General features: G+C 38.7%; 1 protein-coding gene across 2 annotated transcripts in view; it reads right to left on the bottom strand.

Annotated features, from left to right (window-relative positions):
* Positions 1-389: 389 nt before the first annotated feature.
* LOC131048310 (RHOMBOID-like protein 10, chloroplastic) overlaps positions 390-20,485 on the bottom strand; it is a 79,746-nt gene continuing 59,650 nt past the window's right edge. For both annotated transcript variants that reach the window (XM_057982214.2, XM_057982215.2), the window contains 2 exons: positions 1,182-1,223; positions 390-1,049 (listed from right to left, as the gene is read on the bottom strand). In XM_057982214.2, coding sequence (XP_057838197.1) covers positions 903-1,049; positions 1,182-1,223 — 189 coding nt within the window. In that variant the 3' untranslated portion in view covers positions 390-902. The remainder of the gene's footprint in view (positions 1,050-1,181; positions 1,224-20,485) is intronic.

Raw genomic sequence — 20,485 nt, 5'->3', positions numbered from 1 at the left:
TTGTCGAGGGCAACACTATTATTACTTTCACTTGTATTGCATCTTTTTCTCTATCTGGATTTTAGTTTCTTATTTTAGAAGCACACAGCACTAATATGTCAAGGTTGATTCTTCAACAAAAATCATTAGGTGCTAAAGTTTCCTGCCGTCAATCTTAATTTTGTCTTTGTAGATTTCAAGAGTTCCTCTCTTTTACAGGTGATTGTAATATGTATTCATTTTTGTTTTACATTGCAAGTTTACCCTACCTTTAGGATTCAATTCTCGTTTGGCATTGCTCTCTTGGAACAGCTGATTTTAGTATGTATCCATACTACATTACAACTTAATCCTCTGTTCAGGATTCAATTATACCACTTCAATCAATTTCTCCTTTTGGGACACAGTCATATATTTCAGTTTTGAATTAACTGCTTCTTTGGCATTCATATATAACTAATTTTTTATACATTTGTCATCACACTTTTGTATTAAATTATAACTTTACCCTCTGTTTGGGAGTCAACTCCTCCAATTGAATCCATTTCTTGTTTTAGAACGTCAGGTGTGGGTTTCAATCTGTACGCTTTTGGAGCCGCATGAGGAGGCTTGTGTCCAGCAGCTGTCATGGTGATTTGCGCCCAGGTCTTCAAAGTGACAATGCTCAGTCTCTACTACAAAATCACACCAAATGGACAAATTTCATGACTTTTAACATGATATGGGGCAGGGAAGCATTTGCCAAGTTAAATGACATATAATTGTCACAGGCATCCCCATACATATTCTTGCAATATGATGATACATTAATCAACCCAACAAATAATTGTAATTAGATACATTCTTTTCAAATGTCAATATAATGCACAATAATATGCTGAATTTTGCTCTTCGTGATGATTGATTATGTAGAAACCTCTCCACTACTTAGGGTGCCTTCCCAAACCAAGTAAGAAAGAAATGGGTGGCTTGTCTACAAGGACTCTATTTCTTCCCCCTTCTACAGACTCATATGAAAATGCAGGCCCTATTAACCATGACAAAGAAGCTCCACCAATCATCCCTCCCACCTGAAAAGAGGAAATTCTTAGCACAAACACTTAAGCCTGATGTAAGGTGTTGTAACAGAGATTACATTTCATGCAGCTATACAACGATAATTAGAATCAACAGATGTAAGAATATATAGCAAGTAAACTTACATGACCCCACTTGTCTATTCCTTGAGATAGATGTCCTAAAACCTGAAGCCAATAAGAACAATTAGAAGCCACACAGAGCGATTAGACATCTTGTCAAGGATATCAGTTTATATTAAATTCACTAGTTGCAAATAAAATGAAGCCGCAAAGAAGCCTGCTGCATGAAAATTTTTATTGATGCCAAGCCTTAACTTTCTCCAAGGGCGTTTGACTTAAGTCACCAATCCTACCCTTTTACCAAATTATTCCTCTTAAGGACATATCTAGATAAGTTCCACATGTTAGAAATCAACATCGATTCATTACACTGTCACATGGAAATTGAATTGAAAAAGCATGTATTGCAAACCGACTTGATAAACTAAGGAATGCACTTCACAACTACCAAGACAAATATATAAGATCATTACTCTACTCAAGTATGGGAAGGTGATTCAATTTGCAAATTCGCATAGTTGACTCCGTGGTACATAGTTTATTACTCATTAAATAGCAGACAGCTGAACCACCACTTGACTCTATGTGGTCAATCTGTGTTGTTTTGTAATTTGCCTGGAACGTTTTTATGGTTCTCAAATGAATACAATGTAATAACCATCACTCAGATCAGGAGGTCCCTTAATAAATAAAATATTAAGATGTAATAACCTTAAAAAAATTATTCTACTCCATAATTATTTAAAATAATAGAAACCGCCAGTACCTTTTCCAAATTAGTCACCTATTTCCACTTTTTTTAATGCATACAGATCATACCAACAGAATAGTTTGCAACCCATTGCTTGTGATCTACATGTATGTATTCGAAACAGGCTTTGTACTAATGAAGGCAATACCAATGTTTTTTTTATAGGTAAATTATGGATTCCATAGGGCCCCACACCTGAAAATATTGATATTAGAGTTAAGGCCAAACACAGCCTTAGCAAAAACCAACAGGGCAGCTAAAGAAGAACAACAATAACTCTATGTAAGACTATATATTTGTAACACAGCATCAGTCCACGACAAGAAAAATAATCACTTTCAAACCATCAATAACCAGCCAAGAGCAGACACTTCTGCCTAAACCATCACTGCACCACCAAACCACACAACAGAGCTTCACACAGCCCTAAGCTTACCATACTGACTCCAGCAAAAGCTCTCCACCACCTTTGTCTACAGACACCACAGGAATTTTTTTGGCCAGCACCCCATACTCTAGAAATTTTCTCCTCCACAGCCTTGAAACCCTCCTCCAGCAGTCCTGACATTGTGTATGCACTTGAGATTTTCAACTCACAATTCAGGCAGAAATGTGAAGATGTCAGATGTACTTTTTACATCAAGGTAAAATGCTGCCAGATCCTTGTTCTGCTCAAAGACTATTCAAATTACTAAGGGCAGGGACTTCCTTTCTTGCAGGATTCCTTATTGACACCTACCCTTCTTCCTCTTTGAACTCAGCACAAAATTCAAGCCCAGGCAGCATCAGCTCTAGGATCTCTTCTCATCATTCCATCTCATCTTTCATAGCTTGAGTTTCCTTCAAAATAGAAACTCAACTACCATCAAAATAGACATGTAAAAGAAACACCTGCTTTCCACCAGAAAAACAGAGGCCTCATCATTCCATCTCATATTTTATAGCTTGTGTTTCCTTTGTCCAGGGTGTCGCCTTTGTGATGGGTTGATATATCTTACACAAATAATATTTTGTCTATCATTTCTACTTTGTCCTCTATTTCTTCCTTGATCTTGGCTTTTTCTTGTTCTTCTTCAGACGCTGTCACAATAGATTGCCTAAACTCTATGTTCTTTCACAATCATTTATTCTTTGCAGCATTTGAAGAACAAAATGGATAAAAGCAGCAAATAATTTGATAAAATGTAGTCTTGAAACAGCCATATCATAAAAAAAAAACTTTTTTGGTGGATTAAACAACAAACAACAAAACCAGGCACCTGAGCAACATTTAACAATAGCAGAGGATAATGATTAAGGGCAGAAAACTAGAAAAAATGGCTGAAATTGAGCACTGAGATCAAATAATGGTGAAGTTTGGATGGGCATTGTAAATGGTATCAACACAACAGGAGACGATGAAGGGAAAAATGGCAAGAGTGTGTCCAAGTTCGGCCCAAGCAAAAAGTGGCAAAGTATTTTAAGTTTTCCATCTAGCAGAACCACTGAAAAATTTCACCTACATGTGAATTCAACATGGCAACCCACTAGACAATTCTACCTGACATTTAATCAAGGCTAAGTCACTGAATAGTTCTGAATCCTGATTGCTCTTGAATACTAGAAGATTGGCATGAAACTCTGCTTGGCAAGATCACTCTAAAACTATGCCTGACAATCCCGCTTTATATCTGCCACATACCTTCGAGATGGCTAAGTTTCTCCAAGTTCTACCAAGACAAAAAGTGAAAGCCATAAACAAATTGCTTCCCAGGCCATTGGTTGGGTAAACCACTTAAAAATCCTGCAACCTCATAAGTAATGTACCAGCCCAAAACTCCGCCTCATTCAAAATTGGTAGTAAAACCCAAAGTGCATACCTGACTCACTCAAACCCAATACAGAATACAACAGTGAGCACTACTTCAAGTTCGTCAACGAAGCCACAAATAGTGTGCACTTCAACAAAATTGCCTAGCATAAGCATATGAATGAAAAGAAATGATTTTAATTATTTCCACGAGACCAAAACAGTCAGTCTATGGGACTGTGGATTGCACCGGCTGCTGCAACCTATAAAGATTCATAGGATATGTGGTGTCCTTTAGAAGACTTCTTCTCTTGTTGATTTGGATTGGTATTTTTGCCAAACCTTTTAATTTGCTTTCTTCAAATAGTTCTACCATGAAGCCCACTTGTAATGTTTCGTCATATTTGTCTCAGATATCCTTGTACCTTGAGTATTCAAAGATAAAATGTTCCTCTATTTCTACTACCATTGTGGTGCAAAAAATAGAAATCCTTTCTTCCCATTCTTCTGTTGATGTTAGCCATCTTCCTATCTCACATCTGACCCTATGTTCATAAGGATCTTTTGATGTTGTCCATAGTCCTTAGTTGAGCAATGAGGATTGTTTCTGTCTATTTGATTTCAGCCCTTATATAAGCACTTTCGCAATGTTCATAAGTCGGGTTGAATCCTCTAATATAATGTTGTCGTTTTCTAGTTGTTTTCTTCCTCCAATCACCACTCTAAACTTCTCATTCACTTAGTTTTTTAGGACTTTGTTGAGACTTGGACATTTGTTTAAACCAATATTACAATACTCTGGCTCGCCTCAAATTCAGCAATGACGTTTTCACACATCGCCCCATTGCAAATGGGGACCCCCACTTTTTTTTTGCTTTCTAGGTTAGTTGTCTTAGTTTAGTTGTCTGGCTTGGTTGGCAGTAGTTTTAGTGTCTTTAACCTTTTACTTGAGGAGGCGCAGTGCCTTAGTTGTCAGGAAGTGATCAAGTCATGTCTCTCTCAGATCTCTTTAAGTTAGAATGAGGTCAGTTTAGCTCTCAAGGTCTTGGAAATGAACGATTTGTGATGATCATTTCATTTGATCATCATCATCATATGCCTTCAGGATCAGAGATTGAAATGTTGAGTGTGTGGAGAGTTGTCGGACAAAGTGGAATGCTTGAGGAGAGGGTAGTCAGAGCATAAACAATGATAAATAAACCTTGTTAATGATGAAGTTACTTCTGCAAGATGAAGGAAGAAGCCCTTGAAACGGATGAAGTAAGTGATAGAAGCAGCAAAATGGGACAAATCTAGTCACTTCCAGTGACCCCCCAAATCCACGCCTTGCTTCATTACCACTTCTAGTTGGTGCCTAAATCCCTGACCAGCTTCTTGGAGCCACTTCCAGTGACCCTCCAAATGTCCGACCACCTTGGGATGACTTCCAATTGGCTATCAAATGCCCGGCTAGGATGAGCATGTCCTCCTCCTTGGCGAGATCAGCATCTGTTCAGGTAAGTATTTGATGTTTTGAAGGATGATGTTGCTTGAGGTTGGTAAGTTTGCTGAGTTTGAGTGAAAGCGCATTGAAATGATCATTGAGCAAGTGATATTGACACACTTCCTGTGACCCTCTAAATCCACGACCAACTAGTGAGCACTTCCACTCACCCTTCAAATCCACGACCAAGCATGAATATTTCCACTTAAGGGTGAAAAGTCCAACCAGCTGCTGATCACTTTCACATGGTGGACAAATCCACGACCTGCCTGAGGTTATTTCCAGTTGCTAGTCAAATCCACGATCTACTAAGGGAGACTTCTAGTGACCTTACAAAACCACAACTAGCCCTTTGCAACTTCCAGTTAGCACTCAAAACCCCACCCAATGACATAAAGATATAATGTTGGTGCTGCTAAGAGACGACGGGTTTCAATGTTTAAGCAAAGTGATTGATCCAGATGATGAAGGAATGCAAAGGATTAGGGAGGAAGATGTTACTGTCAGTGGACTCTAAAATCCATGACCACCTTATGTTACTTCCAATGCCCCCTTAAATCCGTGACAGCTTATGGTTACTGTCAGTGACACCCTAAAAGTCCAACCTTGCTGTGACTTCCAGTAGGAACCTAAAAGTCCGATCTGCTAGTAAGCACTTCCACTTCATGGCAAAATCCCCGATCTACTATAGTGCACTTCCAGTGCCTCTTTAAGTTTAAAACCCCAACCTTCTATAGAGCACTTTCAATTGCTCCTAAAATCCACGATCATGCATGTATCTAGATAAAAATCAGGCTTCAAACACACAAAAAAAACCTCAGACTTGTAAATCAGAAATTTGACCTTCAAACATCAAAATCAGACTCAAATTGATGGAAATCGGACCAAAAGAAGAACAATCAGACATAAAATCAGAAGATTAAAGCACTTAGAATACATATCAGATTAAGAGATCCATAAAAATTTGTCTACATCATATATGATTTTATGCCATCTTTGTTTGCAGATATGACTGAAGAGAAAGATGAAGGTGCAAATTGTTGACACCATTAAGGAACTCATCAACGGATGAAGCTAGTATCAAGGTCATCAACTGATGAAGGGAGCAGGTCAAACTTCACAATTGGGATGCAGCCACATAAAGGAGTGCAACGTGCTGAAGATCATCACAACTGCAAAGTAACAAGAAAGACTTCAAGATCAACATAAGGATGGCAGCAAGTGCAAAGAACATGATCAGCACAAAAATACACTAGTGTATTCCAACTACAACATGTGACAGGAGTCATAGGACATGCATAGAAGGCTTTACCAGTGGGTAGAAGGATACAAGGAAGCTGCTCAAAAGAAAAGATCACACAAGGAGTAAGATCAAATTCAAGGCAAGAAGGAAGGATCAAGCATAAGCATCACAAGGTCTACATCAAATGCAAAACTAAGGCGGAATTCCCAAACAAGAAGATGAAAAGTGAGATGATCAAGAAGAATTACAATCACACTTGTGATGAGTTACACAAGCAAGTAGCTCAAGTGGCACCCAATCATCGATAACTCACCTTCACACATCATTCCAATTCAGGGCGTCCAGATTCAATGCACCCGACTCATCCAACGAGGCGGATAACTACCACATTTGGGCACAAAGTTCGATGACCTACCCTCATCATTTATTGGTTGGAATCCAAGGAAGGACATGTGTCCTATTTTTTTAATTTTATCATTGGTCAAGCATTAAATGCTATGTAATGGGTGTAACAAACCTTAATCAGGGTTTTTATCTTGTAATCTTGACCATTAATGTGGATTTGATCCTGGCCATTCAAATTGTATAGAGAGCACTATATAAGGCTCCACTTCCTCATTTGCTAAGGTTAATGGTCAATAGTTAGTAGGTAGCAAGCTGTTAGCAGCTAGAGTAGAGTGGAAGAAAAGGGAGATTGTTGTCAAGACTTTGTTGCAAGAAACAAGTTAATTTCATTGAAGATATGGTGAACTTCATGTGTTGATTCAACATTTTGCATGGTCTCTACTTCTCATTTATTTTCATGTTGATTAGATGGATGAAAGCTATTGTGGATGACTAATGGTGAAATTTGCATGTTCATACTACTAGTATTTTGCTGATTGTAAAGTACCTTGAGTGGTCAACTAACCTCTCTATATGAGCTTAACTTCGATTGCTACTCACTCATTGATATGCATCATCTCGATGGTGTCTATGCCGTTGGTAATAATTTGAACATCATTTTGCTCTCCTTAGAAGATCACACCAACTTTGCCTAGTTGTTCCTTGCATGGCAAAACAAAGCATGGTTGAATTTCACTAAGTCATCTATAGTCTCTTGCATTCCTGGGATAAGATTAGCTTTCTCAACCCTTCATCCTTTTGCTATTTTTTCAAATCAAGTAAAATCCTACGTTCCAGCAGCACTCAACAGCAACCATTCATGTAGAACGTAAGGCCCCCTTGTGATTACAGCAAATCACATCATAACACTAAGTCTATCCAAATATAACGTCAAGACTTGACATTTGGAACCTTCGAGTCATCCCACATGATCATGTAGTTTAGCACTTGGGAGGTCTTTGTTCAAGAGAGGATAGAATACCTTGGTATTTTATTCTGTGTATGAAGTGCATAAAAAACACATCAACGGGACTCCACACCCAAACTCCCAAATTGAAAAAAAACGTGAAAAATAGAGATTTTTAAGGATTCAAAATTTGTTCCAAGCACCCTTTAATAAATAAACTTTAACGACATAATAAACTAATCAAATAGAAGCTACGTTGACCATATACACAAGTATACATCAATTAAAAGTATAAAAATGAATTTTATTTTTTAGCTAAAGGAAACAACATTGTTGGATATGCAAATTTAAAATTATAAATATTTTTTGTATACAAATCTCATGGATTATGAAATCCATGACATCAAAACAAATATCAAAACTAAAAATTTAAGTATACCGCTTGAAGGAGCTTGCATCACTTCTCCCAACATCACAAAAAGTCATGTGTTGGCATCTAAGACATGCCTGACTAGTGTGTATTTTCAAGTGAGGGATTTATTATTAAATTTTTCTAGAAGCCTTTAGAATTAGAGTACATGTTTTGTTGTCAAGACTCAAAATCATTAACAAAGAGGAATGGTTAAGTAAAAAAATAATTGGTTATGTTCCAGTTTGGTCTTAGTGGGGATGCTAATAGATGGAATTGTTCTATGAGTTGTTTGTGCAAGGAATACATTTTTGCATTATGAAAATGGAATTTCCTACCAACTATGACTTAACTTGTATTCAGCAACATAATGATTGTAGCATGCCAACTTTGTTTATGGAAATCCTTGTATACTCAACAAGTTGTCCAATGTATGAAATAAGATAATCCTTGATTCTACCATTGACTATGAAGACTTTATGTATTTTGTAGATTTTGTGATCATATTCATCATTGGTTTATTACTTGGTTAGACTTATAGCTTGATGGGGATTCAGGGGCAATGCCCCTCATGGAGGTCTAGGGATAAGTTAGGGCAATGTTCCTAGTGGGGTCAAGATGCAACACCCTCACAAGGTCCAAGAGCAACAACCTTGGTGCATTCCCTATCATGATACGCAGCAAGGTCGAGGGGTAAAGCTCCTGCCACCAAGCCCAAATGAAGACCTTCAAAACCACACAAAACTTCATGGCGCACACCACTTTCATATTTTTTTGTAAATCCTAGATGGGCATGTCATAAACCACAAGTATTTAAAGTTGTAGGTTTATTTTTAGAAAGTAACTAAAATGTCAAATTAACACTATTTTTTTATTATTTCTTTTTAGTTTTTCCTTGACCTTGTTGTGCCCGAGTCTAGACCGGAGGACATGTCGGATCAGGCGAATTTAAAAAACTTGACGAGTCTCCAAAACTCATCATGTAACCAAGTCTCAAGGCTTCGGGACCTGTTGATGTGTTTTTCATGCACATGCGAACACAGAATAAAATACCTTAAGTATCTTATCCTCTCTTGAACAAAGATATTTGAATGCTGAAGATTTGCCTAAGGATCAATCGAAATAACTCAAAGGTTCTTATATGTAGGGTCTCTACGTGTGGATAAGCTTTGTTGGTGTGATGTGATTATGTTGGAATTCACAAAGGAGACTTACATTCGAATACCTGAGTGCTTGATTTGCTGGAACTGGATCATCTGATGTTTCAATTGGGTGATGCTCTTTGTCCTAGACTAACTTGAATTGAAAAAAAATGGCAAAAGACGAAGGGTTGAGAGAATTTATTCTAATGTAGGAAGATGAGTAAATGATCAAATGAAATCCTACTGAGTGAGGTCTCACCATCAAACTGAACAATTTGACACAAGCTCAGTGCAATCTTCTAAGGATATTTCAAAGATGTTTGAATCAATACCATCAAACATTGATCACCATTCAAGTTAATGCATAAACAATGAGTGTAGAATGATTCGAAGTTAGGCTCATATCATTCCAGTCGACCACACAAGGCGCACTTACAAGCAGCAAGAGGCTAGTGGTATGGATAAAACGGATTCCACATGAATACATTCAATATAATCAACATGAAAATAAATTGAGAAGTAGAACCATGAGGCTTGTTGAAATAACAAATCTCACCATAACTTCAATGAAAAGAGTATCTCATTTACAAGTCATACCAACAATTCTTTCCTCTCCTAATCTACTCTATTCTAATTGTTGTTCTTCTATTAAGACTATCTATTGACTATTAGCTATTCTACTCGCTATTTTCTGACTATTAACTATTAACCTTTTTAAATGAAGAGTCTGAGCTTTATATAGAGAGCTCATTACAATTCAATAACTAGGATTACAAGATGGAAACCCTAATTAGGGTTTGTTACAATAAACTCTCTTAGCCAATGAGAAAATTACATTCAATGTTTGTGAACCAATAGGAAACCGGGGTAGGTACATCGGAGTTTGTGCCTTCATGTATAAGCGTGGTTCACTGAATCTGGACATGCTGATGAGAACCTTTCTGACTGGAGGAATAGTGGCTAGGATGCCACCTTGTCTTGCGTTTGTGTTTGGTCAAGAAACGTTGAGCAATATCTCTTGATACTCGATGTGATGATGATGAGAAGAGGACTTTGATTAACTCTTCTGAAACTATTTGCTTCTTCGATCATGTTCAACGTACCCTTGTGATGTCCTTGGTTAATCCTCCTTCGTCCTTGGTGTACTTGATGAATGATGTACCTTTCCTTGACTCTCTTGTGTTTGATGAAGCTTCTCCACGATCAAGTCATCCTTCTTCTCTAGTAGCTTATCTCGCCTTGAAGTGTTTGTAAAACCTCTTTTTTTGACATCTTGTGATTTCTTCATGTGATAGAATGAGGATCTTGAAGATAGCTTGTTCTATTGCTTACAAATGTTAAACACTTGAAGTCTTTAGCACTTTGAGTCCTCTTTCATGCACTTAAGATGTCCTTGATTCTGATGAAGCATCTTGAAGATCCTCTTGGTCCTTGCTTCCTACAAAACAAACAAAAGATGGTATTAAGTATACATGAAGTTTGTATCTTTGGATAATTGAATTAACATAAAAGAACCCCTTGTGAGAACATGAGACAAGATTTTAAGGAAATTCGCTCGATAAGTGTAGCAAGGTACACGCCATTATTGAAATTTGCCTTAGTCCACGGGTAAAGTACATGAGCGAAAGTCAATTTACTTATTCTTTGAATGTTCACATCGTTTTACTTCACTTAGAAGGTTCTTGAGACAAGCTCGCTCTGGACCCCTTGTAAGGTACATGGCCTCAAGAAAATTCGCTCTTGTACCCTTGGAAGGGACATGAGTGAATTGGCCTTCTTATCTCAATTCATGCTTAAACTTGATCCTGATTTCTATGCTCCTTGATTCTCAACCTTTCTCTTAACCAAGTTGATCTCTAAAAGGGTTAAGTTTAAGTTCCATAGCAAGGTATAGGGCTTCTAAAAAGAATTCGCTCCTGTACCTTTGGAAGGTACATGAGCGAAATCCTCATTTGCACTCAAACTTCCATCATTTCTTCAAATTTGCTGGCTCAATCTTCACATTTGTGCGTGTTCAAAGGCGTGGTCAAGATGATACCTTATTAGACAAATCCTTGAAATTAAGAATTTGATCCAACCAAAGGGCAAGGCACATGCTTTAGGAAAATTTGCTCATGTACCTTTGGAAGGTACATGAGCGAATTAGGTGATGTCTCTAGATTTCTCAATTGAGTATTTCCAAGATGCTTAGTGTGTTTGCATGGTTCATGATGTAGCAAAAGCCCAAATCACCTTCAAGGAGGCTTGTCTAGATAGCAAAACACTCCTCTTCAAGAAATTTCTTAATTTATCTCTCATTTCTCCTTACTTCGTTTTAAACTTGACTTTCCAATCTTTCTTCTTATCATGATCATGTTAATTTGCCCTCAAATTCGCTCAAAACGATATCCATTCAATGCTTTAGGTGAGGAATGAAGTATTTCCAAGAGTTTCACTCCTGTCCCTCAATGAGGTACCTGAGCTAACTAGGGATATGAAGCTTAGATGCTGATTAAACGCTCACTCTCACCTTTGCTCACATTGCTTTAGTCTTGGTCCATGCTAGGAAGTCACTCTATGGGGTTTCCTTGCTCAAAAGTTGAGGTCAAACATCAAGTTTTACAAATTCGCTTGTGTACCTGTTGACGTGTATTTTGTACACCATCATACACAGAATAAAATACCTAAAGGCATCTTATCCTCTCTTGAATAAAGTCTCTAACTGCTGAAGATTCGCATGAAGGATCAGTTAGGATGACTCCAATGTTCTGGTTAGTAGGGTCTCTACGTGTGGATAAGCTCCAGCGGTATGATGTGATTTGCTGTGTTCTTAAGGGGCCTTACACTCCGAAAGTCTTACTAAACTAAAGAAGCTTTTCAAAAAAAATAACAAAAGGATAGGGTTTGCAAGAGGTTTAATCTAATCTAACCCTAAGAATGACTTCATGTGGACAAGACTTGGCAAGATTCTACCAACTTCAATTTCGCCATAAAATAACAACTCAATTGAAATTGATGCGATCTTCTAAGGTAACGAAATGATTTTCAATGCATCAAAGATCAAAGACACTACCATGAAGGTACATATCCAAGATACAATAATGATTGAAGGTTAAGTGATTCAAATATCTCCAGTTGACCACGCAAGGCGTTCCTACAATCAGCAAGAAGTTAGTGGTTTGGATTACGAATCCTACCAAAGATCAAGTCTCACACTATGTCCTTCAAATTAACACACTACTTTGATTGAGCATGATTCAAATGAATTGAACAACCATGAAGATAACCAAGAAAGTTGCAACAAAACACCATAACTTCAATATTTCATTGATTTCAAAGTCATCATGTACAACAATTGCTTGAATTCCTTTCCTCAAACTCAATCTTGCTACAAAAATAAATTACTTCTAAACTCTAATCTCTCTAATACATCAAACTCTCTCTCTAATCTCTTAACTATCTCTATTACAAATGAAATGAAAATGAGGGTATAAATAGCATCCTCAATTACAATGAATGGTCCAGATTGAAAGCAGATCAACGGTCAAGATCATGACACCTAAACCCTAATTAGGGTTTGTTACAAATGGCCTCCTTTTTACTGAACAATATTAAATGCATAGCCAAATATTAAATTTGGCACAAAAACCTAGGAGACATAAACCAATGACAATTAAGGTGCCATGTCATCTATAACAACCTCTCATCTAGAATCTTATTCCCTTTCCAATGTTCCTTTTTAGCATATGCAATGAATCTTGATACGATTCCTTCAATCTCAGCAATTGGAATCTCGGGAAGATTCTTCATACTTTCTTCCAAGTGGATGACCTGATCAAATGCATCTAGAAGAGCTGCGTCCCAAGTAGATTCAAGTTCCTTTGTTCTTTCAATCAGGAGCATGGTGGCAAACATCTGATCATATTGCTCGTCTGTGATATTAGTGTCCTTGCAAAAGATGACCTTGATTCTATCCTCTAATTCCTGCATATCCACATCTGTCTCGACCTCGATCCTTCTGCCAAGAATGGTACGAAGTACCTCAAATACTCTGTCCTGGATCGGATTGATCACCTCCTCAACTTGACTACATCTAGTACTGATGTCCTCAAAGAAAACACTCTTCATATGGAGTAAGGTTGACCACTGAAGCAAACTGTGAGGTCCTCCATCCATGATCTTTTCCTACGCTAAGACCTTCCTTGATGTGTGTCTAATTACTTTCAAGACAGGAATGATAACATCTTTAGTATGAGCAAATGCGGCTACTGTTATCATCAAATTGTGGATTATCTCAAGAACCTGGATAGCTTGATGAATAATTTTCATCATCCTTGTTACAAATTCTATGGCAACTGTATGAGATTTATCCATCCAAGTACTCGTACGCTGGACCATATTCCTGAATCTTTCTGCCTCATTAATTGATTGAAGGGGAAGTGCCTGCACTGGTGATCTAGCTGGATCCTGACGTCCCAAAGGTTCATTGAGATGACTGAAATATGTCCTCCATGCACCGACCTCTCTCTCGAGCTTTCTACTCTTCTCCATTTCTTCTCTAAGCTTGTCCTTCAATGCCTCAAAGGAATCTGTGGCATCATCTAGTGTCTGCTCAGTTGTGGATGGACCTAGCTCAAATGTCTCTACATCATATTCCTCTGCTAGGATCTCACCTTCGTACTTGTCTACTGCCGGTGTAGCTATTTGTAATTTTCTAGATCCAGTCTCATCTCTAATCATCTTGGACATCTTGGTAGCCTTTCTCTTCTCTGTCACTTCCTGGGAATGTCCAACAAGGCTCTCTAAATCGATTATATTATCTTCGTCCTCTATCACGATCACCTTGGTTAATCTTTCCTTCAACCAATCTGGGATGGCTGATCTTGTCTCTTTGACCTATATTTCCTTATGCACTATTTCTTCTTCTCTGTGAGGAGATGTTACTTCGTCATTATTCTTGTCTTCATGTAATTCATAATCTTGGAGAGATCCACTTGGTGACCCTTGAGGTACCTGTCCTTCTTTATCATTCTGAACCATCGACTCCATAGACTCTTCCACTTCAAGTGTCCTTTTCTCTTGTAGAGAAGATGTACCGGATGAACGATCTCGGCTGGCCTCTTGTTTCTTCTTGGAAGATTCTCTCTTTCCAGGTCTTTCTTTCCTCTTCGAGCCTCTTGGATGGAGATCGCCTTCACTTGCACTTCGAAGGTTACCTTCACCTGAATTTCTAGGATTAGGATTGCCTTCGCTTACACTAGCTCCACCTTCGGCTGGTTTCTCTTCCAAAGTGAAAGTCATAGTTATGCCTTGCTTTCTCAACTTCTGATGCTGTACGTCAACCCATCTGCGAGTACAAGACAAGACTAGAGCCATCAAAGCATCTAAATCCACAACCTCGGGCTCATTCCAATCTAACCTTACTGATTTACTCTCTCGATCATAGGATGACTGGATATGTCTGCCACTGTCCTGAGCTTGGTCGGCCACTCTGTAAATCCTGCATTTCCTGATGAAATCCAAAGGCAATCTAGAATGCATTTTTCGTTTCACTTCAAGATCATCTAAGAGATTCATCATAAAATCTTCAATTGGTACTCATGCTTAAACTTCCTACCGACTGTCTCTTCTAAATATCCATGTGGATCAAAGCTTTCTCTCAAAGCAAAGGATGAAAAAGAATACAAAGCTAACTCCTTCTCTGCGTCATCCATGGCTAAAGCATTAGGACATACCTCAACTGAATTGCCCAATATGATAGGTACCGGAACTCCATTTCCATGTCTGTGTCTGAATGCCTTCGCATAAGCTGCCAACTGTCTTGTTACCTCAAGTAACACTATTCTGTCTGTCGGATATCTCGGCAACATGTATGGAGGTAAAGGACATCCATGTACTCTGATATAAGTAAACTTCGGAAATTGGATAAACCAAGCACCATACCTCTTTACTAGTTCCTGTGCATCCTGAGATAATCTGTTGTGAATCCCACCTTGCAATGTCCTTGTGATGTTCATCGTGAAGGTATCATTAACTAATTTGTAGTTGCTTCCTGGCGGATGATGCAAGTGAACATAGGAATCACAAACTCTGACCTCGCCGGGTCCTCTTCCAATCACTCCTCTGTGAGGTAGTCCTGCGTACTCAAAGCTCCTAATCAAAGCATATATGACGTATGAACTCATGTGGAAGGACTTGGTAGCCTTTAGTCTCCTCAACTGTACGTCCAAGCAATGGCTAATCATTCTAGCCCAATGAATTGTTCCTTTACCCTGAACTATCACCTGGATGAAATAGAACATCCACTTTTCAAAGTAAAAAGCTTGAGGTGCACCTGTGACTCGGTTGAGCATTGTAATCAAATCCCTGTACTCCTCCTGGAAATCAATCCTGTGTGGTGTGTTCGGTACCTTACTCAGGCGAGGATGACTCTTGAGTAACCAGTTCTTGTTGATGATGCTTAGGCAAGCATCTGGATCATCTTCGTACATTGACCTGGCTCCTTCTATGCTCTTGTAGACCATATCTCTGTGCTCTGGAAGATGGAAAGCCTCACTTATAGCTTCCTCTGAAAGATACGCCAAAGTGTTTCCTTCCTTGGACACGATCGTTCTGGATTGAGGATCATAATGACGAGCACACTCGATCATCAACTCATGACACTGTACTGCTGGAGGGAAGTCGGCCGCCTTAATGATGCCACTTTCAATTATACTCCAGGCGACAGGTGATGGCTTGCCAATGTAAGGGACATCTCGGAACTTTTTCATGCTGAAGTTGCCCAAGTTAGTATCTCCAATGTTGCTCCATTTAGACACGATCTTGGTCTCCACTTCTTTGGTCTTTTGATCTTCCTTCATGAGAGCTGGACGACTGGTGGATGCTCCCGCCTTCGGGGTCGCCATACCTACACAACATTTCATAATGAGAAACTAGATCTTTCAATTCATAACATAGATTAGAGAATAAATTTTAGGAAACATCATGATAAGTCTTTGAGTTATCATTTCCTAAAAAACGATTAAGCTAGGGGAATTCAAAACTTCAAAATTCAAAATTTAAGCTATGACGATCAACAATTCAAAATTAAAACGATAAAACCATATCGCCATACCTCACTTGAGAGCTAACTCTAGAATGCAAAACAAATGGAATTCGCCTAGGCAAAATTAACGTTAGAAGCCTTCAACGTGATCTTCAAACAAACGTCCTTCTTATCAACTTCGCCACCCTTGGAGTCTTTGACGTATTCTTCAATGTCTTTCGCCTTAATTCAAACTTCACGTTCGCACTCCTTAGATGATGTTTACGCCTTCCTTTGATGAAATTCGCACCTTGAATACCACTCGCACCTCCTCTTGAATGATAATTTCGCACCACCTTTGGATACTCCAAATCACACTTGAATGTGGATGATAAAATGATAATGTGAAAATGAAAATCTTCACCACCCTTTATAAGCGCTCACACCACAATTACCTTGAGGCCGACTTTTACAAAATATAGCAATTAAAAACCAATTTTAAAATAAAAAACAAGGCCGACTTTTGTAAATAAAAGAATTTAAATTCCAAGCGCCCCATTTTATTTATTTAAAATAATAATTAATTAATTAAATGCCATCGTTTTTTAATTAAACAAATTCGATTTTTTACAAGGCAAAAATAATTAATTAACATCTTGCGCAAATTTTAAATGCTATTTTAATTGAATTTTTTAATTTATCGAATTTAGCATTTAAAATAAATTAAAAAATGTTTGTTAGCGCCAAAATTCGAAGGTGAAAAGTACAAACCTCATCGCCCTGGTCCCTGACTGAGGGACAGGAGCGAAATATCAACTTGGTCTTGGTTCTCGTGCTTTGGACGTTTAAAATCTCCATCCTTACGTTGAAACTGGCGTTTTTGCAAGGGATTTCGAACTTGAGTGACTTGACTTTGAAAATGAATGTCCTTTAGATGTGATATCGCCCTGGTCCCTTGATGAGGGACAGGAGCGAACCCTACGTTCTTACTTGAAATTCTTCGTTCTTGATTTTAACTCCTCGTTCATTACCTTTCAAACGACATTTTAAACCCTTTGCAACTTTGTTTTGACATGATCTTCGAAGGATAACAAGTGTTTTAGCAAATATCGCCCTGGTCCCTTGGTGAGGGACAGGAGCGATCCTGGTGTTTCTCTCCTTGATCTCACTTCTTTAATCACCAATCCTCTTTATATGGCAAGCAATGACATAGTTTCTCCATTCCACGCTTGTTTCACTTGACTTCCACAAGGCATATAGATGTTTGGAGGATTATCGCCCTGGTCCCTTGGTGAGGGACAGGAGCGATCTCCATGTTCTAGTCAAAACTCGCCATCTTTCAACCTTTGTTCTTCGTTCATTGCTTCCTAAATGATGTCCTTGATCTTGCCTATCCTTGCCTTGTCTTGATTTTGAAGGAAAATGAAGGATCCTGTGAAAATCGCCCTGGTCCCTGACTGAGGGACAGGAGCGAAATATCTTCCTTGGCTCAATTGATAGTCATTTGACGTTTGAAACCTTTGTATATCATCTTCTTAAGACACCTTAGACCTTTTATCATCTCACATAACCTTGACTTAACGTGATCTTTTGAAGGATTTGGTCAATATGGTAAATATCGCTCTGGTCCCTGACTGAGGGACAGGAGCGAACTTCAATGTCCTGGGCTCATGCTTGCTTTTAACAACTTGCCATTACTTTCATCGTGTAAAATGAAGTCCTTTGATCCTTCTTGGTCGCTTAATACTTGTTAAACTTTCAAAATCTAGGCCTTTATGAAAATTTCGCTCTGGTCCCTGCCTGAGGGACAGGAGCGAACTGGGTGTCTTGGTGTAATTCCTTCAACATTGGCGACGTTGGATACTTCGTTCTTCATTGAGATGCCTTAAAACGTCCTCACCACCTTGTACTTCGTCTTGTAGTGTCTTGAACTTGGAGGAAAGGCAATATAACCATCATATCGCCCTGGTCCCTGACTGAGGGACAGGAGCGATCTTGCTCTTGTAGGCTTCATCTCACTTTGCTAACTTCAAAAATTATCTTCAATGGTCTTGTAGTGCTCCGTTTCACTCATCCATGCCTTGGAATTTGCTCTTACTTGGCAAGAAATTTGTCTAAGGTAAAAAATCGCTCTGGTCCCTGATTGAGGGACAGGAGCGAACTTAGGCATTTGGGTCCCTTGTAGATGTTTTGTAATCTTCAATTTGTCTTCAACGGGTTCAATTCACCTCCTTTCTTGCCATCAAACTTAAAACTTGCTTGATCTTTGTTTAAAACATGCCTTATGAAGAATTTCGCTCTGGTCCCTGGGAGAGGGACGGGAGCTACAATGGATTTCGCCCTGGTCCCTGACTGAGGGACAGGAGCGATCTTGGCATTCTGGTCCACTTTTCTTCATGTTTGTGCCTTCAAATTATATTCATCTGGTAAAATGCACTCCCTTGGATCTCTCCAAATCGTCAAGTTGTTAAAATCCTGCAAGGACGAGGTGATGTTTGATTTTAAGCTCCAGTCCTTCACTGAGGGACAGGAGCGATTTTGCTTCCTGAGGCATTTCTGTGTTCGTGAAATTCTTCAATTTATATTCAACGGAAAGATCACGCCTTTCTTTACTACTTCCATTCGAAAAATCATCTTGATCCTGCAGAGATATTAAGATTTTTGAAAACGAGCTCCGGTCCTTCACTGAGGGACAGGAGCGATTTTGCTCCTACAGGCCAAAATATCATGATTTCACAAGTTTAATCACTTCACAAGGCAGAAACAAATCATTCCCCATGCCCAGGATCAAATATCAAAAAACTCAAAATTTAGGTCAAAATTACTCAATTGAATAAAATTCACATTTTCATCATCAACACTTAGACAAATTAAGACTCTGCACTCAAAATTCCAATTGAAAATAGACCATTCTGGCGAATTCATTCCATTCAAAATTGCATCCTACAAAAGGAAGCTTAAAAAGCTCTCAAGACTGACTGGACTCTGGCCTGAAAAAATCAAAACGGAAACCCTAAGGCTTGACCCTAATCTAGACAACTGACAAACTACCAAAACCCTAAAAAGCAAAGCGAAAGGCGAGCAAAACGAGCAAAAAGAGGGGGTCCCCATTTTAAATGGGGCGATGTGTGAAATGGTCACAACAGTACCTTAGAGAGGTTCGGAACCCCTTGTGAAATTTGCTCCTGTACCTTTGGAAGGGACAGGAGCGAATTTGGCAATGATGCTCAAATTCTTCACTTCTTGTGATCACAACTCATTCAAATACTTTGTCCAAGGGTGTATCTAAGTTATTTCCACCTCAACCAATGCTTTGGAGCATAAGTTTGATGCAAATTAGGGGCAAAATGGAGGCTTCAAGAGAATTCGCTCTTGTACCCTTGGAATAGACATGAGCGAATTTGACTTTATGGCTCAAATTCTTCACATTTCTTCAATCATATCAAGTTTAGATGCTTTGAGAAGACCTAGAGCAAGGATTCATTTCAAATTTGCTTGCAAATCAAAGATCCTACTAAGTTCGCTCGTCCCTTGGCAAGGTACGCTATCTTCAAATCAATTCACTTTACGTCCTTTGGGCGGTCAAGGTCAAGGCAAGTGTTTCGCTCCATGTCCTTAGCAAGGACGGGACCTATAATGCTGTTCACTCTCTGTCCTTGGCAGGGACAGCTTCAAATGATAAATTTCGCTCTGGATCCTTGGTAAGGTACGCAACTTGGTGAGAATTTCGCTCTGGGCCCTTGGCAAGGTACGCAACTTGGTGAGAATTTCGCTTTAGCTAGTGGCCTCTACATAGCAAGAGTTCATGGGGAAGTTGGTCAACATCATGATTTGTTGGCCTCTACATAGCAAGAGTTCATGGGGAAGTTGGTCAGCATCATTGTCCATGTTTGATTTTTTGTGTGTTTATCACAACACTAAGTGCAATAGGAGGATTTAATAGTCTGAACATTTTTTTGTTGTGTATTCTCACTAAGTCATTTGTAGAAAATAGATGCATTGACTAGTCAATATCTTTCTATTCGTCATTTGATAGTAATTTGTTTGTGCAACTCAATATTACTTCCCAATCATGTTCAATTGGTTCTACATATGTTTTGCAATGTTCAATGAAAGTTAATTTGAGTTTGAGTCACCTTGTTGATGGAAAACTGTTTGTAATGTAACAATAGTAGTGAATTGTTCTCATAGGAATTTGGCATCTAAGTTTGACCATAGTTGCACCAAGTCACCTACAAGAATGATAGATGTCACAC

This window comes from Cryptomeria japonica, chromosome 3, assembly GCF_030272615.1.
Source record: "Cryptomeria japonica chromosome 3, Sugi_1.0, whole genome shotgun sequence".
In the NCBI taxonomy this organism is placed as follows: domain Eukaryota; kingdom Viridiplantae; phylum Streptophyta; class Pinopsida; order Cupressales; family Cupressaceae; genus Cryptomeria; species Cryptomeria japonica.
The sequence above is the reverse complement of the archived record's forward strand: the minus strand, read 5'-3'. Positions and strand labels throughout refer to the sequence as shown.